Source organism: Lithobates pipiens, unplaced genomic scaffold (genome assembly GCF_037356315.1).
Source record: "Lithobates pipiens isolate NorthernLeopardFrog02 unplaced genomic scaffold, aLitPip1_a1.2 Scaffold_28, whole genome shotgun sequence".
Taxonomy (NCBI): domain Eukaryota; kingdom Metazoa; phylum Chordata; class Amphibia; order Anura; family Ranidae; genus Lithobates; species Lithobates pipiens.
Window position 1 is genome coordinate 106,764,142 of NW_027507789.1, and position 23,191 is coordinate 106,787,332.

General features: G+C 43.6%; 1 protein-coding gene across 2 annotated transcripts in view; it reads right to left on the minus strand.

Moving 5' to 3' along the window:
- The window catches only part of BRCA1 (BRCA1 DNA repair associated), a 353,109-nt gene that overhangs the window by 91,995 nt on the left and 237,923 nt on the right, over positions 1 to 23,191 (minus strand). For both annotated transcript variants that reach the window (XM_077459504.1, XM_077459503.1), the window contains exon 17: positions 13,598 to 13,675. In XM_077459504.1, the coding sequence (XP_077315630.1) occupies positions 13,598 to 13,675 (78 nt within the window). The remainder of the gene's footprint in view (positions 1 to 13,597; positions 13,676 to 23,191) is intronic.

Below are 23,191 nucleotides of genomic sequence, written 5' to 3' on the forward strand. Positions count from 1 at the left end.
AAAGGGCAATCAATGGGGTTAATTTTGTGCCTAGCAAGTGAATGTGTGCTGCTTTTACTCACTGATCTAACCGTGTTTCTCTCCTTGCTTTCAGTTCTGAATGGCAGAGTGAAATCCAGCCAGATCTTGCGTTTACAAACCCAGAGATCTGTGTTGTGATTGGCCACAGCCAATCAGCAGGTATGTAGTAAATTATTTGCCATAACCTGCTGAAAAACTTGTGCTGTGTCCAATCACAGCACAGGTCAGTGGGGGGTGTGGGCACATGTGTGTCTTTAAACCAGGAAGTACTCCACGATACATACGGACACGTCGCTGTGCCGCCTGCAAGCCGTAAATGCACTATTAGCAGGCAGCAGGTGAGTAATGAATTTCAAAAAATTTATTTTATGATAAGTACAAGTTTAGTTTATAAGTTTTAAGTTTATAAGTAAAATCGTTTAACCACTTGCTTACTGGGCACTTAAACACCCTTCCTGCCCAGACCAATTTTCAGCTTTCGGTGCTCTCACACTTTGAATGACAACTACTCAGTCATGCAACACTGTACCCAAATGAATTTTTTGTCCTTTTTTTTCCCCCACAAATAGAGCTTTCATTTGGTGGTATTCGATCACCTCTGTGGTTTTTATTTTTTACGCTATAAATGAAAAAAGACCGAAAATTTTGAAAAAAAACCCCGCATATTTCTTTGTTTCTGTGACAAAATTATGCAAATTATAAATTTTTCTTCATTAATTTTGGCCACAATTTATACTGCTACATATCTTTGGTAAAAATAACCCAAATTAGTGGGTATTATTTGGTCTTTGTGAAAGTTAGAAAGTCTACAAGCTGTGGTGCGAATCGCACAAAATTGATCACATCTGATGTACTGGTGGCCTATCTCGCTTCTTGTGACCCGAACAAGTCAGGAAAGTACAAATACCCCCCAAATGACCCCTTTTTGGAAAGTAGACATTCCAAGGTATTTAGTAAGAGACATGGTGAGCTTTTTGATGTTGTCATTTTTTTCCCACAATTCTTTGTAAAATTAAGATTTTTCATTTTTTTTCCCCACAGAATTGTCATTGTAATAGGTTATTTCTCTCACATGGCATGTGTATACCACAAATGACACCCCCAAAAAAATTCTGCTACTCCTCCTGGGAATTACAATACCACATGTGTGTTGACTACCTATTACACTTTTGAAGGCTCTGGAGCACCAGGACAATGACACGTGACACTGATGACAGATGGCACTGATAAGTGGCAATGATGACACGTGGTACTGATGACAGATGGCACTAATATGTGGCACTGATGACATGTGGCACTAATACGTGGCACTGATGACAGATGGCACTAATACGTGGCACTGATGACAGATGGCACTAATGTGTGGCACCGATGACACGTGACACTGATAACAGATGGCACTGATAAGTGGCATTGATGACACGTGACACTGATAACAGATGGCACGTGACACTGACAGGTGGCACTGATGACAAATGGCACTGATACGTGGCACTGATGACAGATGGCACTATGTGGCACTGATGACAGATGGCACTGGGGACAAATGGCACTCCTGAGTATTACAATACCACATGTGTGTTGACTACCTATTACACTTTTGAAGGCCCTGGAGCACCAGGACAATGACACGTGACACTGATGACAGATGGCACTGATACGTGGCAATGATGACACTTATACGTGGCGCTGATGACAGATGGCACTAATATGTGGCACTGATGACAGATGGCACTTATACGTGGCACTGATGACAGATGGCACAGATGACGCGTGACACTGATGACAGATGGCACTAAGTGGCATTGATGATACATGACACTGACAGGTGGCACTGATACGTGGCACTGATGACAGATGGCACTATGTGGCACTGATGACACGTGGCACTGATGACAGATGGCACTGGGGACAAATGGCACTGACAACAGGTGGCACTGGGGACAGATAGCACTAACAGGTGGCACTGGGGACAGATAGCACTAACAGGTAGCACTGGGGTGGATGGCACTGGGGCAGGATGGCACTGGGGGAGGATGACACTGGGGGAGGATGACACTGGGGGAGGATGACACTTTTTTTATAAATTTTTTTTATTTTCGCACTTACGGCCGCTGCAGCCGTTCATCTCTCCCCTCTCACATGATGTCTGTGTGAGGAGGGAGAGCGGCGCTGAGAGATGATCTCATATGTTTACATATGAGATCATCTCCCATTGGACACGCCGATCGTGCTGTAAATGGCCGCTGTGATTGGCCGTTTACAGCGATCTGTGTTTGCCTGTCTCCGGGGGACACGACAAACACAGAACTTCCCCATGCGCGCCCGCGGCGGCGCGTATTGCGGAAGTAAACACCAGGACGTCCAGGGACGGCCTCCCGGACGAAAGCGCCTGCTCTATAGCCGTCATTTGGCTATAGGGCTGGCGGGAAGAGGTTAACAATCCTATTTTCTTTATCATTCATTAATGGACACAGGATTAAATTATCCTGGCTATTTCTGAGCCACCAGGCAATACAGTCCATTTTACACTTTTGCTACTTGTTTTAAGCCCTAATGAAGGGGTGGGGGGGGGGGGGTGCTAGAAGTGCCTTGTATATGGTTTGTCTTATTGTAGTTTAGTGTCAATAACAATAAAAGCTTTGTGGACATTTAAAAGGAACACACTTGGTGCTCTTTTAGTCGGTGTTACTTCAATTTTTAAATGTGATCTGCACAACATTAAAAGGTGTGGTATCTATTTCAGCTGATGAGGGCTCCTTAGGACCAAACTCATTCAACAGGGGCCTGCATTGTCCATTTTCAGACAGTGTATGCTAAGTGGAAGGCACAGAGGCAGCTATAGTGCGTTCAGTGAAGAATCACGCAATTTGGCCCATAAAATAAAGCATATCTGCAAGGAACTCTTCCCTGGATAAGGAAGAACAGGGGGCCAAACATCACTGCACTATAGGAAACTCCAAAGGGTTAGTTGGCTCAAGCAGGGGACCACAATCTAGGATATTGGTGTAAGGTCCCTTAGGAGCAACAGTACATGCCACCCTAGAATTGTTAGCAAATTATGAGCTGGAGTGACCCGATGCTGTGGGAGTAGGGATCTGACAGGTTGTACTGTGTACACAGAAACATCTCCTTAAAAAACAACATCAGGTAAAAGCCTTGGTTTAATCACAACCTAACAGAAGAGGTTAATAGCTAGAGGTGACCAAGTTATTGTAGGTGGCAGTATGTAACCAAGATGTGAACCATTTGCCTCTTTAAAAAAGGAGCAATGGCAAAAAGAAGCTACCTTATGCTGAAATAGAAAAAAAGGCTGGAACAGGGAGAGTAGTGTGTGCTTGGACGCTCAAGCTAATGGCCCAGTGTAAAATCCCTGAGCATATTAGCCCTCTCCACAGAAACCAGCAGAATGGGGAGAAATTGTGTCATTTTATGTCACCATATAAAGTCGTAGTTCTGGATATTCATCTCAAATGGTGTACTGCTTACAAGTCCTCAAAGACTGGGCCTCACTGGCAGAGCCCAGTGCCTGAGGGACATAATCCAAGCAAGCCCTGTAATCTCCAGTTCAGCAGGGTCTGGGTATGGCCTCCAAAGCCTCGCCAAGTATCAGTTGATACATACAGCTGCATACAGAGCCCCGTTCAGCAGCATGTAGATGCACTGATCAAATAAAAAATCTGTATTGTAAATCCAATCCTAATCCGTAGGTAGGCAGCTGTATATAACCCAATCATATCAGAATATTTGAATCCCGTGTCCTTTAATAAAGATAAAGAAAGCCCAATGTGCTGGAGGGCAAGATCTCACTGGGAAAGTCCAGTGTGTTGAAGAAAAATTGTCACTGTTAAGAGCATTCTTGGTTCAGTTAAATTTAGTACTGGAGACAGATTCCCCCTGTGAGAAACTGAATACATTTTAGAGTGTATAAAAATGAAATAATGTCCCCAAATTATTACAGTTTCCTTTTATTTTTTGACTAACATAAAATGTGGCAATTTCTGATTGGGAAGTTAAGCATATTACAAATTATGTTCTAAAAATAGGATTTTTACCTTTAAAATCCTTTTCTTGAAGTACATCACGGTACACAGTGCCATAGTAGTTACTATGTGGGTTATAGGCCACCTTCAGGTGATGAACACTGGCACACCCTAAGACAGGAAGTCCACTCCTTATATAACCCTTCCCACTAATGGGAGTACCTCAGTTTTGTAGCAAAGCAATATACGTGTATTATAAGAGGGGAGGGACCTCTGTGTCCCGTGATGTACTCCAAGAAAAGGATTTTACAGGTAAGCTGTTATAAAATCCTATTTTCTTTATCGTACATCACGGGACACATAGCCATAGTAGTTACTATGTGGGATGTCCCAGATGAACACTGGCACACCCTAAGACAGGAAGTCCACTCCTTATATAACCCTTCCCACCAATGGGAGTACCTCAGTTTTGTAGCAAAGCAATATACGTGTATTATAAGAGGGGAGGGACCTCTGTGTCCCGTGATGTACTCCAAGAAAAGGATTTTACAGGTAAGCTGTTATAAAATCCTATTTTCTTTATCGTACATCACGGGACACATAGCCATAGTAGTTACTATGTGGGATGTCCCAGAGAAATACCAACTGAGGGGAGGGAGATACAACAAAAGTAGGGCACCATGAGACTAGAGGACATACTGCTGTCTGCAGCACACTATGCCAAAAGGCAATATCCTCACTCCTTTTTAGATCCACCTGATAGAATCCAATAAACGTATAGACTAAAGACCAAGTTGCGGCCTTGCAGAATCGAGCCATGGAAGCTTCGTGATGCACTGCCCATGAAGCACTAACAGCCCTAGTGGAGTGTGCTTTGATTTGAGAGGGTGGAATCTTCCTCCTCAAACCAAAAGCTTGAACAATTACTTGCCAAATCCATTTAAAAATACCAGATTTTGATGCTGCCTGTCCTCTTTTAGGACTTTCAGGCAACACAAACAAAACATCAGTTTTTCGAATCTGAGCAGTCTCCTTCAAGTAGACTTTGAATGCTCTCACCACATCTAGAGACCGTAGTGACTTCTCTTCCATAGAACAGTGTTCTAGAAAAAATGAAGGTAAACAATATCCTGGATTAGATGAAAACCTAACACTACCTTCGGTAGAAAGCTAGGATGAGGACGTAATACTTCTCTATCCTTGTGAATGATTAAATATGGCTCTTTACAAGAAAGAGCCTCCAACTCTGATACCCTTCTTGCAGAAGAAATGGCTACAAGAAAAACTAGCTTCCTTGTCAAAAGGACTAAAGGAATATGTTGCATCGGCTCAAAAGGCTGTTTCTGTAACGCCGATAAAACTAAATTCAAGTCCCAAGGGTTCAGAGGTGCTCTAACTGGTGGATTAAGCCATGTTACCCCCTGTATAAGGTTTCGGACCAAAGAATGCGAAGCAAGCGGATGTTGAAACAATACAATAAGGCCGAGACTTGGCCCTTGATAGTACTCAAGGCCAGTTTCATCTCTAACCCCAATTGCAGAATGGCAAGGATTCTACCTATGACATCGAAGTCATCGAGGTAGCAGCAAAATAGGAGGGAATGCATAAATCAATCAGAACAGATCCCATGGGGTCACCAATGCATCTGTTCCGCATGTGAGTGGATCCCTTGTTCTTGACACAAAGTCGTCGACTTTGTTGTTGAACCTGGATGCAAACAGATCTACGTCCGGGATCGTCCATCTTTGGGATAGAGCCAGGAAGATGTCGGGGTGAAGGGATCATTCCCCCCGGGAACAACCGCTGGCGACTAAGTAGTCCGCCTGCCAGTTCTCTACTCCTGGAATGAAGATTGCCGATATGCACAGCACATGCTTTTCTGCCCAGGTTAGGATCTGGTTTACCTCTGCCTGGGCTGCCTGACTTCTGGTGCCCCCCTGGTGATTGATATAAGCCACTGCGTGGCATTGTCGGATTGAATCCTGACAGGAGGATTCCGCAACCTGAATGTCCAGGCCATTAAGGCTAGGTACGCTGGCTGAATCTCTAAGACATTTATGGGCCTTTCGGTTCTGGACCATTTCCCTTGGACCGACGTCTCTTCCAGGACTGCTCCCCAACCTGAAAGGCTGGCATCTGTTGTTACCACCTTCCAGGTAACTGGTAAGAAGGATTTCCCCTTCTGCAGATTCTTGGGTATCCTCCACCAACTGAGGCTCTGATGCACTTTTGGCAACAAACGCATCAGAAAATCTAGTGCTTGGATCTTCTTGTTCTAAGCCAACAGGATACGGTTTTGCAGCAGTCTCAAATGAAACTGAGCATAGGGAACTGCTTTGAATGAAGCCACCATCTTCCTCAACAACCTCATATGAAGGCGGGTAGAAGGACCCTTCTCTTCCCTGACCACCTGAACCAGCTCCTTTATGGTGCCGATTTTTGCCTGGGGTAAGAACACCCTCTTCTGGGCTGTATCTATAATCAGACCCAGATACTCTAATCTTCTTACTTCTCTTCCATCCTTTCTTCCTCTCCTTTTCTCTTCTTTCTTTCACTGTCTTCAACCTTATCTTTGTTCATTTGTCTTTCATTCTCCCTTTCAGTCTTTATTTTTCACCCAATCAATAATTGTTCATTTTTCAGGGTTCTCCCTCATTGGGACCACCTCTCTTTTATCACCTACTTGTATTTATTTCCTACACCTTGACCTACTCGGGGTGCTGTCTGTGTTGGGTGTGTCTCACCCAGACATGCTCCCTCAGCTCCGGTATGTGGCATTTCAGGCTGGCTTGACTCTAATGGCTGCACCACCATTGCGCAGATATATTTGTAAGTCCATGGGTCAAATGTACTTATGTGGGGGTTTTCATATTTTACATTTGCCTATTTGCTTTTCAGACTATTTAAAATATGGTGGTCTTCCCCATTCATAGGCGGTCACTACGGTTTTTCTCCTGATGAGTGTCTATAAGGTCCCGAAACGCATAGAGATTACAACTACTGTTATGTGCACACAATTATTAACCATGTGTGGACATTCCAGCTTGATTTTTTTCATTGTTTTTGTTTTCTCTAAGTGACACTTTAATGTGTCATGCATTTCAATATTATTTATATTTTTTCTATATGTCAAGTTCTTCATATATTTGCAAAAAAGTCCTTGTTGGAATGTATATTTTAATGAAATATAAATTATTAATACATAGCTATGTGCCTAAATATTCAAATATATGAATATTTGAATGAATTGATTAAAAACCTTTTTTTATCCAATTTATATTTTTGCTCCCTTGTGCCTCATTTAAAGTCCCGCTCTTTGCTCCCTTTTTCTCTAAGATTTCGCTAGGTTGAGGACCCAAGGTAGTTTACTGTGGTGACCATGCTTTGGTCCAGGCAGGCTACTAACTGGTCTATCTAGGTATGAGTCGTCTAGGTATGCCATTTTTGTTATACCTTGAGTCCTTAATCCGGCCAGAGGAAGGGCCAGAGGTTTTGTAAACACCCGAGGTGCAGTAGCTAGACCAAAAGGCAAGGCTACAAACTGAAATTTAAATTTTTCTACTTTGAAACATAAATATTTCTAGTGAGCAGGGAAAATAGGTACATGCAGGTATACATCCTTGATGTTGATTGATGCCATAAGTTCTCCTCCTTGTAGGATGGAGACTACTGATTGGATTGATTCCATGTGAAAAGAGCGAATTTTCAGGAACCGGTCTAGATCTTTTAGTCTTTTAGATCTAGAATGGGCCTGACATCACCATTTGGTTTTGGCACCATGAAAAGGTTTAAACAAATCCCTGACCCCTGCTCTTCCATGAGGATCATCATGATCACTTTTTGTGACAAAAGTCAGTCTAACGATAGAAAGAGAGACTTCTTTTTCTCTGGATCTTTAGGGATATTTGACCTGAAGAAGCGAGGAAACGGGAATTCTCAAAACTCTAGTTTGTAACCTAGCGCTATTGTGGAGACCACCCATCTGTCTCAAAATTCTACCTGCCAGACCCTTGAGCACTGCGGAAGTCTTCCTCCCACTTGAACGAGCGGGGGTGCCCCTTTATAAAGAGGCTTTAACGCTTTGTCTTGTGGGTTTCCTCCCCCAGGATTTCTTTTGTCCCTGGGGTTGACACCGAGGTATATCTCTTGAACCTGATGGTGGAGGCCGTCGCGACTGCCTGGAGGCTGATGCCCCTGGCACTGGAGAAAGAGTTTACTCCTTTTCTTAACTGGCAAAAGGGTACTTTTCCCACTTGATATTTTTTCGATTTTTTGTCCAAATCATCCCAAAACAGCTTTTCATCACGGAAAGGAAAACCAGTCAAGAGCTTTTTGCATGGCGCTTCGGCTGAGCAACTTTTCAACCATAAGGATTCTACGCATATGCATGCAGGCGAGAGGTTTGAAGAATAGAATATCTGATTGCGTCAATTGCAAAACACAAAGCTGCTGGCAGCTCAGCTAACTCCTGGGCCTGCTGTTCAGGGAAACCTTGAGCACCTGTTTCAAATGGCCTCTCAAGGACTGACCTACCCCAATAGCCGCCACTGCAGGTTGAGCCACTGAACCTGCCAAGGAAAAAAAAAAATATTTTAACAGGAATTCCAATCTCTTATCAGTTGGATCCGCAAGCATTTGCGCATTGTCAACCGGACAAGTCAAACTTTTATTCACAGAGGATATAGCAGCATTAATTGCTGGCATACTCCACAACTTAGTGAATTTTTCCTCCATAGGATAAAGTGTTGAAAACTTTTTAGGTGGGAAAAAATGCTTATCTGAGTGACCCCACTCAGCATATATAAATATCATTATATTTAATATTCAAACAAAACCATTGCACACAGCAGATAAGTATAACATGTTTGGTATTTAAAAAAAAAAAAGAAAAAAAAAAAAAGAAAGGGTTTACAATCACTTTAAATATAACAAACACATCTAGGTGTAGCAATTTATTCCTGGCTGTTAAGCTTCAGTCTGGAATATAAGCAATAGCAGCTTCCAGAAGTAGCTAGATGGCTGCAGCTCCAAACAGCACCTCTCTCGGCTGGGTTCCTATGGTTTAATAAAGGGGTGCTCCTGTCTGCCCTGAAACGTTTAGTCACACCCCCTCCACTTCCTGTCACTATAACCCAGCTGGAAGAGGTGCTGTTTAGAGCCACCGCCATCTTGCTACTTCTGAAAGCTGCTGTTGGTTATGTTCCTAAAGTTTCACAGCTGTACTTCCATTAAGAACTCTGTTTTAGCCAGCCACCTGCCTGCAAAGCTTTGCAGCCTCACGGTGATCCTTTTGGAGGTCTATCTGGGTTTATGACAAGCCTTTGTCCACTTTTAACTAGCGAGTGCATTTCTAGTACCTTTTATTCATTTGAATAAATTGCTACACCTAGATGGAGGCACCGTCCTGTGTTTGTTTATAAGTCCCCATTCACACTTCAGCGCATTTTCAAAGCTGCCGCTCAGTGTGATTTCATGTGTGGCTTGCCGACATCCATATGACTTCATACACAGATGTCTCTGCAAGTCGCACTTGAAATCGCCAAAAATAGTGCTGGAACCTTTTCAAATTGGTGCAAGATGGAGTTGCACCAATTTGAATGGTTTCATAGGCACAAATAGGGTTCGACTTGTCGTGCAATTTCAAACTGCCAAATCACATGACAAGTCACACCGTTGGGAACAGGGGATTACAGGTGCATTAGGTTCTCAAGACCTAATCTGAGAGGAGCTGCATCTACTTCTCCTGGTGTTCCCTACCACTCACCTGGTCCTCTTATGTGACCCGTTACATGACGGTTGGGTTCTAGTCAGCACAATTACACTTATAATATATCATACTGTATATCTTTTTCCCTCTAGTTACAAAATTTCAGACATATAAGGGGATGAGGTGCCTAGTGTATTAGGGTGTCACTGGGAAGTTAGGACCAATTAGTTTCTATACTGTATATATATTGTGTGTGTGGTTTCTTGATAATGACCATAATTCCTTATCTCCTCTACATATACTTCACTGTGATTTACAATAACATAAGAACTGCATTGCAAGGCATTTTAGTTATTTGCAATTTTTCCTTGCAACTAAAACAAGAAAATGAACAACTGCCACAGACTGTATGGCAACATGGTAAATGAATTTGAGGTTAATAAACTGAATTCTGGAAATTGTGCCCTGAAAAAGAAAAGGCAAGCCCCTAGGTACTGGTCCCCAGTAATACCTGTGACTTACCATAAGCAGTAAAAAAGACTGGTGCAGAGGCAGATGGATTTGACTTTCAATTTATTTTTACAGGTGTGCTTTAAGAAGTAGAAAAAGGACTCTAATCTCTAATGTGAAGGCAAAGTTATTTATTTCACATTGGCTATTCAACTGTAAACTTCAACTTTGAGGTTTATCAGAGCATAGAAACCAAGTACATAAAAGTAATGGACATTGGCACAGAGAAGGAATTTTAAAAGGTGTAAAACTCTGTGTAAAAAATTTAAGTTTTATTTAAAAAAAAAATCCCTGCAAAGGAGACTGGATTAAATTATTGCCGGCATGTACAAGCACAATAAAGCAAAACATTTTCTGTGGATAATCCCTATAATAAGATTCTGTGAAGAACACAATGAAAATCTAATGCAGACTTAAATATATTCCTTTGGTTCTACTCTGAAATGGTATAAAAACGCATCTAATCACACAAGCTGCAAATTCACAACTTGTACAATAAGAAATGACAGCCGCTTCTATATTGACAAAAGGCCTAAGGAATACACAGCGATATCTCAGGACTGTAATATTAATAACTAGAAAAGCTGGAAAGGAAAAAATGCAAAAACAAAGAAATAAAACCTGCATCTCACAAAGGTTGCTTCAACACAAATAGTTTGTTTAAAACAAAATGAGTAGGTGGATATGAACAAGACGACTGGGAGTTTTTTTGGGCAAGGAACAGAAATGCCTGGAGTAACAAACTGATAATTTAAATCAATGCAAAATAAGGTTTTAGTAATTATTCTTTTTTACTCTGTATGCACAAAAATACTATTGCAGAGAAATTTTCCCCCAAAAACCTACACTATAGCTACTTATAATATATCATCTAATTGATTAACCACTTGCTTACTGGGCACTTAAACCCCCCTCAGTCCCAGACCAATTTTCAGCTTTCAGCGCTGATGCACTTTGAGTGACAATTACGCGGGCATACAACACTGTACCCAAATGAAATTTTTATCATTTTTTTCCCACAAATAGAGCTTTCTTTTGGTGGTATTTAGTTACAGCTCGGAGTTTTATTTTTTGCTAAACAAACAAAAAAAGATGCAAAAAAAAAAAAAAAAAAAAATCATGTTTTAATAGTTTGTTATAAAATTTTGCAAACGGGTCATTTTTCTCCTTCATTGAAGTGCGCTGATTAGGCGGCACTGATAGGCTGCATTGGTGGGCACTGATGGGCTGCATTGGTGGGCACTGATAGGCTGCACCGGTGGGCACTGATAGGCATAGTTAAGGCGGCACTAATAGGCACAGATAAGGCGGCACCGATGGGCACAGATAAGGCGGCACTGATGGGCAAAGATGGGCACAGATAAGATGGCACGGATGGGTGGCACGGATAAGTGGCACGGATGGGCACTGATAGGTACCACAGATAGATGGGACTGATGGGCACTGATAGGTGGCACTGATAGGTGGCTCTGATAGGTGGCACTGCTGGGCACTGATGGGCGGCACTGCTGGGCACTGATGGGCGGCACTGCTGGGCGGCACTGGGGTGCAGCACCTTTGAGCAGATTGGGTGGCACTGTGGGTGGCACTGTGGGGTGGCACTGTGGGCACTATGGGCACTGACGGGGGGCACTTACTTTTGCTTTTATTTAATTTCAGGATGGCACTGCGGGAGGCAGGTGGGCACAGGCAGGTGGCAGGTGGTCCCTTGTATTGATGGCCGTGATCGGGACTGATGTCCCGATCACGGCCGCCGGTGATCGGCTTTTTTTTTCTCTCCTCGCGCTGTCAGCGCGAGGAGGAATAATAGCCGATTACCGGCTCCGTTCTATCACATGATCAGCTGTCATTGGCTGACAGCTGATCACGTGATAAGGGGTCGGGATCGACCCCTTACACGGATCGGTGATCAGGCGAGTCTCACGGACTCGCCGATCACAGAGCGCGCCGCGCGCGCCCCTCAGGGGGCGCGCAGGCCGCTCGTAACCGGGACTACGTCAATAGACGTAGTCCCGGAAATGTAGGTCCGCGCTAATGCCGTCATTTGGCAATAGCGCGGATCTGAAGTGGTTAAGAAAAAGAATATACATGTATACCAAAGTGGTTGTAAAGGTTCACATAAAAAAATAAAAATAACAAACATGTTATACTTACCTGCTCTGTGCAAGGTAAGGACAGATTGGCGCTCCTCCTCTTCATCAGGTGCCCCCATAGAGAGCCACTTTCATTGTCATTTTCATGCGTCCATTGACACAGACAGCAGGACTGGGCCCCACCCCTTGCTCTCGTTTCCCTGGATTTAAATTACAGCAGTGGGATTCTGCTGCTAGCAATCTATCCAATGAGGACAGAGACAGCAGTTGGAGCCGCTGAGCTCATGCACCTCACTGGAATGGATGGGTTCAGGTAAGAAAAGAGGGGGGGGGCTCTTGGGGCAGCTGTAGCAAAGAAGGTTTTTCACCCTAATGCATAGAATGCATTAAGGTGAAAAACCATGAAACTTTACAAATCCGTTAAAAAGTAAAAATTGCAATATTTTGCAAATATTTGTAGATGCAAGCAATCACACCATTAAAAAAATATAAAAGTATTGATGAGGTGTGAAGCCTGTGGCTGCTTAATTGTCTTGGATACTTAAAGAGCGATATCTTCCTGCTACTATTCTCAACTCTTTTCCTGTCCACAACAGTGTTTCCCAGCATCTCCTGTAACATTCTACATAAACAACAAAAAAAAGGACTTACCAGAAATGGTTGTTGTGCCAAATACGACTAGTTTATTTTGCAACACTATACATAATAAATTCAAAAACAGCAGAAACTCAGCACAATAAATCAGTAGGGCTTGTCTTTATAAAAAAAACGGCTGAGGAGCAGTCATACATTACACTTAAAATTGGAGGGGAATAGAGGGAAGTTCAGTCCAAAGGCTCTGTGCCCTGACCCACAGATCTCCATGGTCGAGCTGGAAGAGCCAGGGGGGATGACCATTCAAAATTTGGCTGGGAAAAATGTAAAAGCCATAGAAAGAATGGCACCAGCATCCGATGGTTCACAGCATCCATGCTGTTCTTGAGCGCAGGAGGAAATCCTTTCCAGGTGATGCATGTAGTTGCCAACCTGTCAATTGCATCTGGATTAGTGCATGAAGCCTCCAGACTCCGCTTTCCTCAACTCCTCTCCAACTGTGTGTTGTTTGTCTCCTCTCTAATTTTGTTACAATTTCATACGGATTTATTGTTCCAGGTTTCTGCTGTTTTTGAGTGTCTGTACCCTAGGTGTCTGGACAGTGGCAGTACATAACGCTTTTCTTGATTTTATATACATATTAAATGTTTCTCAAAATTATTCTTTGGTAATAAAGAAATCCTACTTACAGTCATAGCTTACCACCCATTTTCTGCCAGATATTCCCAGGAAATACTTCAATGTTCTTTCACACACCAGATATTCATCTGCAAGAAAGAACAAGAAATGGTAACCAAATCCTAACCAGAGAGGTACTTCTTCTATACAAGACAATTTCAGTAAAACACAAGCATAATTAATACCAAAACACAGACCAGGGAGAAAAATACAAAGGAGTCAAAATACAAGGGGACCAAATGTAAGCATACATATACTATAGGTCTGCCTTCAAAATTTAAAGTCCTGAGCTACTAGCCAGGCCTCATGGGTTGCTCGCCACCAGTTGCCCCACCCAACCCCTACCCCTACTATTTATGCAGAATTAACAACTTTATCCATGCCCATCAGTGCAGCCTGCCGGGTGACCTGTCTATCAAAGTATCGGGGGCCAGGAGGTGGGGCGGTATGTGACAGCCGGCTCATACTCGCAAAATGTGAGTAGGCGGGGGGAAAATTTGAGGGTTGCATTATAATGCATGTGCTTCCACTGTTGAGGCTCTCAAAATTTAGAGACTAAACCTGTTTTTAACGCATACCGTTAGACAGGAAAATTTGATTATTTAGCAGGCTGGTCAGTAAGTTGAGCAAGGAATTTGTTTTTCTTTCACCTCCCACAGTACACCTCTACCCTCCAACACCTCCCCCAGTACACCTCTACCTCCAACGCCTTCCACAGTACAACTTTACCTTCAACGCTTCCCGCAGTACACCTCTACCTCCAACGCCTTCCACAGTACAACTTTACCTTCAACGCTTCCCGCAGTACACCTCTACCTCCAACACCTCCCCCAGTACACCTTATACTCAGCCAGCTCATACTCGCAAAATGTGAGTAGGCAGGTGGAAAATTTGAGGGTTGCATTATAATGCATGTGCTTCCACTGTAGAGGCTCTCAAAATTTAGAGACTAAACCTGTTTTTAACGCATAGCGTTAGACAGGAAAATTTGATTATTTAGCAGGCTGGTCAGTAAGTTGAGCAAGGAATTTGTTTTTCTTTCACCTCCCACAGTACACCTCTACCTCCAACGCCTCCCGCAGTACACCTCTACCTCCAACACCTCCCCCAGTACACCTGTACCTCCAACGCCCCTGCCAGTCCTCCAATGCCTCCCCATCACACCTATGTCTCTAATCCCTTCTCCCCCTAGCACACCTCTACCTATAATTCCTCTTTCCAGTATGTTTCTGCCTCCAATGCGCCCCACCAGCAGCAAACCTGTGCTTTTAGTGACCCCCCAGCGCACCTTGTCTTCCAATCTCCCCTCTCCAGCACACCTATGCCTCCAATTCCAGCTCCCTCCCCCAAATCTATCATTATCATACCATATGATAGATTGAGGGGAGGGGGGTTGGAATTGGAGGCATTGGTATGATAGAATGGGGAGGTTGGAATTTGAGGTATAGGTATGATAGATTGAAGGGGGAGTATGATTTAGACCTATGCCTCCGATTAACACCCCCCCCCCCCAATCTATCATACCTATGCCTCCAATTTCACCCCCAAATCCAGGGTTGCTCTCAAACCCCCCCTTATTCCCAGAAAACCTCTTGCTTAGATATATTATGCCTCCAGAACATCACAGCATCACAGCACATTATTCTCCTGCAGCCACGAGGGTCAGGCGTCGGTGCACACTGTGGGTGGACCGAAAAGTGTTTGAGCCACTTAAAAGACATGCACCGCCCCTCTCCTTAGATGTGTGGCAGGAGGGAGGTGGAGCGGGACAGTCCCAGGCGGCAAAATTCCTGTTGCAATGCTCACACTGCGAGCCTGTGCAGACATGCACGCCCCTCTCCTTAGATGTGAGGCAGTCCTAGGCTGCTAAATGTTTTGCAATGCTCGTACTGCGAGCCTGTGCAGTGCGGGGAAGCGTGGCAGGAGGAGAGGGGCAGTACCAGGCTGGTAAATTATTTGCAAAGCTCACACTGCGAGCTTGTGTAGGGCGGCGAGGATGTGTGAAATGCCTGGGGAATTGGCTGCACATTGTCCTTACTCGCACTCCTCAAAATTTCATTAGCCAAATGTGAGCAGGCAAGTGGAACTTTTGAGGGCTGCTGTAGGTTATCAAAATGACTCTGTGCTGTCATGATACCTGGAACTAATATTGTCAAACAAATTTTTATGTATTACAAACATCTCTGTCCTATTGATACTAACAATATTATTAGGGTTACAGGCCTGAATTATACACTAAACAAAAACATTTGTTTATGGTGATCCTTTTAAAAAATACCTTTCACATAATAGCTTTTTGAGCATTTGTCAAACCTGCCTGAAAAATTTTTTTTAAAGCTTGTACAGTTTTCTGTAAAATGTTATTCTATTTATAGTGTTAAAAAAAAATGCTACAGTACAATTTTTAAATTTTTTATCTCAAAACATTTAGCAGTTTCGTATAAAGTTAACAAACAAGTCTAATTGCCTTTTTGAGAACTTTGGTAAAGAGATCTCTACTTGAATTTCCACTTCCACCAATCTATTATAGTTATCACAAGTCTCATGGTCTCGTCTCACTCTCAATGTTGGATTTGTTCTACAATATGTTGAAAGAAAAAAATTGTTCTACAATGTGGATGTGATGGCAGAAGGAAGCAGATTCTGCTTGTTGAAACGAGAAAGCAAAGACTGGGGGTCAGAGTTGGATAGCCAAAAAGAGGACAAGGGGGCAATCTACGTCTTAAAAAAAAAAAAATATCTCCAAATACACAAAGGTTTCTTCACAGTAAAAGCTGTGAAAATGTGGAATAGACTCCCTCCAGAGTTGTTTCTGGCCAGGTCAGTCCTTTTGCTTTAAAAAAAAGCCTGGATTCCATCCTAAATGTACATAACATAACTGGGGACATTTACAGTATAGGCAAAGTTGATGCAGAGAATATCTGATTGCCGCTCGGGGGATCAGGAAGGGATTTTTTCCCCCCTGCTGTATCACATTGGATCTTGCTTTACTGGGGTTTTTGCCTTCCTCTGGATCCACTGTGGTTGAAGGATTGTGTATATGGGATTGTATGTTTGTTTTTTTTTATATAGTTTTTTTCAACCTATGATTTCATCTTTGAAGTTCTAGAAAGATATTAAAAGGCATTGGGTTCTATTGTATCCAAAACCAAGATTACCAACATTGGCAGAGTATATTGCAATGCTAAGAGGGCTTTCACACCGAGCCGCCCTGGGCGTCGGTGGTAAAGCAGAGCTATTTTTAGCGCCGCTTTACCATAGTTTTAGTGGCGATATTCAGCCACTAGCGGGGTGGTTTCAATCCCCCGCTAGCAGTGGAAAAGATGTTAAATCCGCCCGCAAAATGCAGCCGGAGCAGCGTTTTTGCTGGTGGTATCGCAGCACTGCCCCATTGATTTCAACGGGGAGGAGAGGTGAGTTCACCGCTCTAAAAAAGCTGCTGGCAGGACTTTTCTGATGCCCTGCCAGCGCATCGCTCCCGTGTGAAGGTCCCACCAGTGTGAAGGTGCTATAAAGGCGCTATTTTTAGTGCTGTAGTGCCTGAAAAACACTGGCAGTGTGAAAGGGGTCTAAAACTGTACTGAAAGCTTATATGTATTGAGTAGGGATCGGTTCGGTATATGTATTGAGTAGGGACTGGTTCGATTCGGTTCTGGTATGAATATTAAAAGGGAATCCCAAACCAAAATGTAAAAAAAAAAAAAATGCGTGGGGTCCACCCAAATTCCATACCCTTCAGGTCTGGTATGGATATTAAGGGGAACTCCACACCAAAATAAAAAAAATGGCGTGGGGTCCCCCCAAAAATCCGTACCAGACCCTTATCCGAGCATGCAACCTGGCAGACTGCTAGAAAATAGGGAGACGAGAGCGCCCCCCCCCCCGAACCGTACCAGGCCACATGCCCTCAACATGGGGAGGATGCTTTGGGGTAGCGGCCCCCCCAACGCACCTTGTCCCCATGTTGATGGGGAGAAGGGCCTCATGCCCACAACCCTTGCCCGTTGCTTGTGCGGGTCTGCGGGCGGGGCGGCTTATTGGAATCTGGAAGCCCCCTTTAACAAGGGGACCCCCAGATCCCGGGCCCCCCCAGTGTGAAATGGTAACGGGGTACAAATGTACCCCTACCATTTCACAAAAAATGCGTGAAAATGGTACAAAAAACACAAGACAAAGCTTGGGACAAGTCCTTTATTTAAAAAAAAAAAAGTCCCACTAAGTCTTTTTCTTCTCTCGCTCCGATGGACCGAAAAAGAACAAAAAAAAAGGCACACGCCACCTACTAACTGCCTCAGGTGACAGCTCTTTTGTAATTGAGGGCGGGGCCACGCGATGACGTCGCTGGGTGACCTGGCCCCCCTCTGACGCACGGGGACATCTCTATGGCTTTCCCATAGCATTCGAGGGGTCGGGTCACTTTGTTAAGTAACCAGGTGGCCCCGCCCCCTCTGATGCCATGGGTACATTTGTACCCCGTTATCATTTCACATGGGGGGTGGGATCTGGGGGTCCCCTTGTTAAAGGGGCTTCCAGATTCCGATAAGCCCCCCGCCCGCAGACCCCCACAGACCTGAAGGGCCTGGTATGGAATTTGGGGGGACTCCCACGCATTTATTATTAATTTTGGTTCGGGGTTCCCCTCAATATTCATACCAGACCCGAAAGGTCTGGTAATGGAACGTGGGGGTATCCCATGCCGTTTTTATCAATGAATAAGTACATTTAAATGACTGTTTTTCCTTTAGAAATGTCATTTTGCTCTCGGACCGTTCTAAACACGGGAAACATGCACCAATTTAAAGGCATACTATAGACACCCCCCAGGTACGAAATTTAAAGGAATATTTCACTTTTAATGTTTCACTTTAAGCATTATTGAAATCACTGCTCCCGAAAAAACGTCAGTTTTTAAACCCCCCCCCCTTTTTTTTTTTGCATTGATACATGTCCCCTGGGGCAGGACCCAGGTCCCCAAACAATTTATGACAATACCATGAATGTAAGCCTTTAAAATTAGCACTTTTGATTTCTCCGATAGACTTAAAGGGTGTTCCGCGGCATTTGAATTTGCCACAAACACCCTATGTTCGAGTCGATAGGCTAACAACATCCTTTCAAGTGTGAAAGCTGCTAGGAATACTTGTGTTGAGTTAAACCTTAGGTGCATATCTTTTTTAATACCGTATTTATTGGCGTATAACACGCACAGGCGTATAACACGCACCTTAATTTTAAGAGGGAAGTTTCAGGAAAAAAACTTTACACAGCCCCCTGCACAGCATTATGCATTGACCCCCTGCACCCTTTCATTATAAAGTCCTCCCCCCTGCACTCACAGGAGACCCCCAGTCTCCTGGGAAAGCATTGCCAGCCTACTCTAAAGTTGAGAAAACATCAGTGCCAGCCCCTTCTTATACAAGGCTCACCCTGTGTTATTGACATTTTAAAACAAAGCTTCTATATACCCCAATTAACTCTGCTTTCTCGTGGACCCAGTCATGTGACTGTTTCATTGATGGTCACATGACCACTCTCCTCCTCCAATCAAAAGCTACACTCAAGGAGGAGGCGAGGAAGAGAGCGGCATTACTTGAGGTATTATAGGCTTCCATATATATCGAGTGACACAGGAGGAGCGTTTTATGAGAAAGGGCTGGCAGTAAAGTTTTCTGAACTTTAGTTTACTGGCAGCGCTGTCCCAGGGCCAGGAGAGGCGGGGCGGCTTGCCTGACACCCTCCCAATGGGTGGAACCTGGGGCGGACACCCCCCGTTGGTAAAAAAAATATATATTGGCGTATAACACACATGCACGGTTCTCCCTCTATTTTCAGGGTAAAAAAGTGCGTGTTATACGCCGATAAATATGGTAACTATCCCTAATGACTTTTTGAAAAATACAGTCAATATTTCAATTATCTAAATAGCAAACCCTTTTATTGATAGCACAATTTGTGTAAATTATTCCCACGTATACTAGTTCAGCAATGACCACATACGAATCATTATACTTCCAACCATTTTCTTAGTCATGTCAATCTTGCACACAGCAGTACAAGGAGGGAAGTAATGTGTCACTTGTTTTGGCATAAGCTGTCCTAATCAGTTCTGCAAATGAACGGACAACAGTTAAAACACAAACAAGCACAAAAAAAAGAAAAAGAAAAAAAAAAGCAGGATGGCATTTTATTCCACCCACCTACACATAATCAAGCCCAATTAAATGCCTATTGTACATGCCAGGATAAGATCAGTCTACGTAAATGTAGTCCCTTCTCTTTTTTTCCCATATACAAATTTTATATAGATCTTAATTTACTCATTATCTTTAATCTGCTATGACGCAGGTTAGCCTTGCAAAGCAATAAAACATTCCATGCAACAGTGATCAACTATTGCCAGGATCACAGGAAGGAAAAAATAAAATCCATGGACAAATCCCAAAAATCCGGCAGTCAAATGTTCAGAAATTTCTAACGTGCAAGAAATTCAGCATCATCCAAGAACCAGTTGTTTATTATATTTCATAACTAGATACTTAAAGCAGTACTAAACTCAAAACTGTAATATATTCCAGTTTAACCATCATTCGATGTGGTGGCTTGCATTCAATTTTTTAGTTTTTTTTAACCCTTTGTTTACACCTGGTGATCTGGCTAGTAACCTCCTGCATTAGAGTGCCTCCACTCTGGATGAAGGAGCACTGGGGCGCCTTTGGCCAGAAGCATTGTCAGTCTGGGGGAAGGAATTATAAGCAGGGAATTATAAGAAGTTACAGCAAACAGTTATTTTTTTATTTTGGGATAAAGGATTTACATAAATAAGAAAAGGGATCATTGTAAGCACCCCTGTCAGTATTTAATGGTTTGTATCATCCATGTACTTCGAAAAAAAAACAGACTTAATGGGCATACCATCCAATGCAAATTGCCTAAAAAAGAAAATGAACGCAGCAAGTACATCTAAGAATTGGTAATCTGCAATACAATAAATGTTTGCTTTTGGGTTTATTACTGCTTTAAGGGGTTTTTAACTTTAACTTTAAACATAGATTAATCAGTGTAACGCAGACTATTCCATGTATTCCATGATTTTTTTTACATAAATTCCAGTAGGTCCAATGATACATTATTTTCTTTACTGGGTAGTAAAAGATAATAAATGCTAATTTGTTTTAAAATAAAAAAAGATGTTATACTTACTTGCTCTGTGCAATGATAGTGCACAGAGTAGTTTCTTACAGAGCAGCACCGGAGCAGTGAGATGGGCCAGGTGTTTAGTGGGGTAGAAAATGTTTTGACTTTAGAACCACTGTTGTATTAGCATGCTGCCAATTTTTGCATATTTGCATTACACCGACAAAACAAGGTTTCTTCATTCCACAATGTAATTTCTTCTTTTGTTCTACATTTAATTTGTCTGTATTGTACTGGGCTAGCAGACTTCAATGCAGGGTGCTTTGAATCCTGGGGACTGTAGTCTGAAATGGCAGCCGTGTAATACAGGAACTAACTTTCTGAACTACAGATACCAGCGTACCCTGGGCAGCAGGAGGATTTAGCAAAAGATTTTATTAAAGAAAGCACATCAGCTGCAGGCTGGCAGATTAGTGAGACACCAGACCTGCGGGGACCAAGCCTGGGCTCAGTGAGAGACAGCTGGGGCCACGAAGCTTTGGCCAACACCCTCTTCTTCCCAACACTGATCATCAGAGGCATATGAAAGAGGGGCCATGCACCACAGAGACTGGTGAGCGGGCTCATTTCCCACCATTCACACTGTTAGTGGAACATTGCATGCAAGTTAACTGGGACTGTAGTTAAGTGCACTGACGCTTTTAAAGGGCCCCAACGATAGCTGGCAGAAGAACATCTCAAAGGACTGATCCTTCCCGTAATATTTATCCTGCAAGCCCTTTGCTCCACTGCCACCCCAGTACTATCAATACCCTTTTTTTTGGGCAGTGCATACTGAGTGAGTCTAAGACTAGTATTACCACCATAAATGCGCTCTGGCAGTATAGTTCCAGCACTCGGTAGATTAGGGGTTATTACTGCCCATTGCTGCACTTTGGGTGACCTTGCTACTGCTTATGCTGATCTGGAAGCCCATTGTCATCTTACGCCCAATCTTTATTACTAATCACTCTGTATGCTAAATTGTGTTCTTGCCTTTCTTAACTGGTTCCGTGCTTGCTTTCTTGTACACAGTAGTATTAATGGTTGGAGAGGAGTCTGTAATGGGGGATCTGTGATGAAGGAAGTCTGCAATGGGTGGGGGGGAGGGGTTCTATGTGATTAGGGGAGTTGGTGATTGAAGGGGGAGGATCTGTAATGAGGGGAGTCTGATGAGGGGAGAGCTGTGATGGAGAGGGGTCTGTGATTGAGGGGGGGGGGGGGAATCTGTGATGCGATGGTCTGTGATGAGCGGTGATCTGTGATGCGGGTGATCTGTGATGGAGGGGTCTGTGATGGGGGGGGGGGGGTATGTGTTGGATCTGTGATGGGGGATCTGTGATGGAATGGTCTGTTATTAAGGGGAGTCTGATGGCGGATCTCTGATGGGATGTTCTGATGGGGGAAGTCTGCGATGGGGGGGATCCGTGAAGAGCAGTGTTAATTTAATTGACTGAAATATTTTCGTTGACTAAATTAATACTATTTTAGTCGACTAAAATATGACTAAAACAATTCAGATGATTAAAACTAAAAATTACATTTCATTCTTGGACCCAGGCAGCACATCGTCTTGGGCCAGCTCTGCCTAAATTGTGTTATGAGATTAGGGCTAGGGTGCAACTCAAAGCTATATGAATCCTGCTGACCTTTGCACCCTTCCCCGGACTTCTGCACTCAGAAGGGGCTCTTCAATCCTTGTTGATCTTACCCTGCAGATGCTTCACATGTGGGATCATGCACGGTCCACCCTTAGTATTTCTAAATATTTTGGCCCCTTGACTCCCTTCTTTGGCATCCCAGCTTTTTCACCAGCTCTCTGAGCTACTGACTTTGGCCTTTGGAGAAAACAGGAGCACAGGCATCTCTTCCAAGTTCTTTAATCAGATTCATCTCTAACTTCAATGTCTTCCCTTGCAGTTCTCCTGCAGAGGCCACAGAGACAACAAGCCAGTGACGGCCTGTGCGCTGTGGGCGCCGCCCCCTCATCCATGCGCCCGGTCCCTTTCAGGACTCTGGCGCATTGATTCCTATGGCGGGGTGGGAGTGGCTGATACATTTTGAAGCACGTGATTAGAGCCAGAGGCTCCAATAGGTTTCAAAATAGGGTGAGCTCGTGGAGTCGGTGGCTGCATATGATGAGCACAGGTGGCTGCATTTTATGGGCACAGGTGGCTGCATTTGATGGGCACAGGTGGCTGCCACTGCAACAAACTATATCCTTCATTCAAACTCAATACTGGACTTTCTTGCTCGACCGACTGCTTTTGAATCGTTGACCTTACAGAAAGATCCACAACACACATGGTCTCTAAGCTATACTACATTCTCCTAACTGCTTCCCACCCAGGCCTCCCTCCATACACGCAAACGTGGGAAAAGGAATTGCGCCTGACTTTTTCCCCATTGGACTTGCAAGTGTTTCAGGCTGA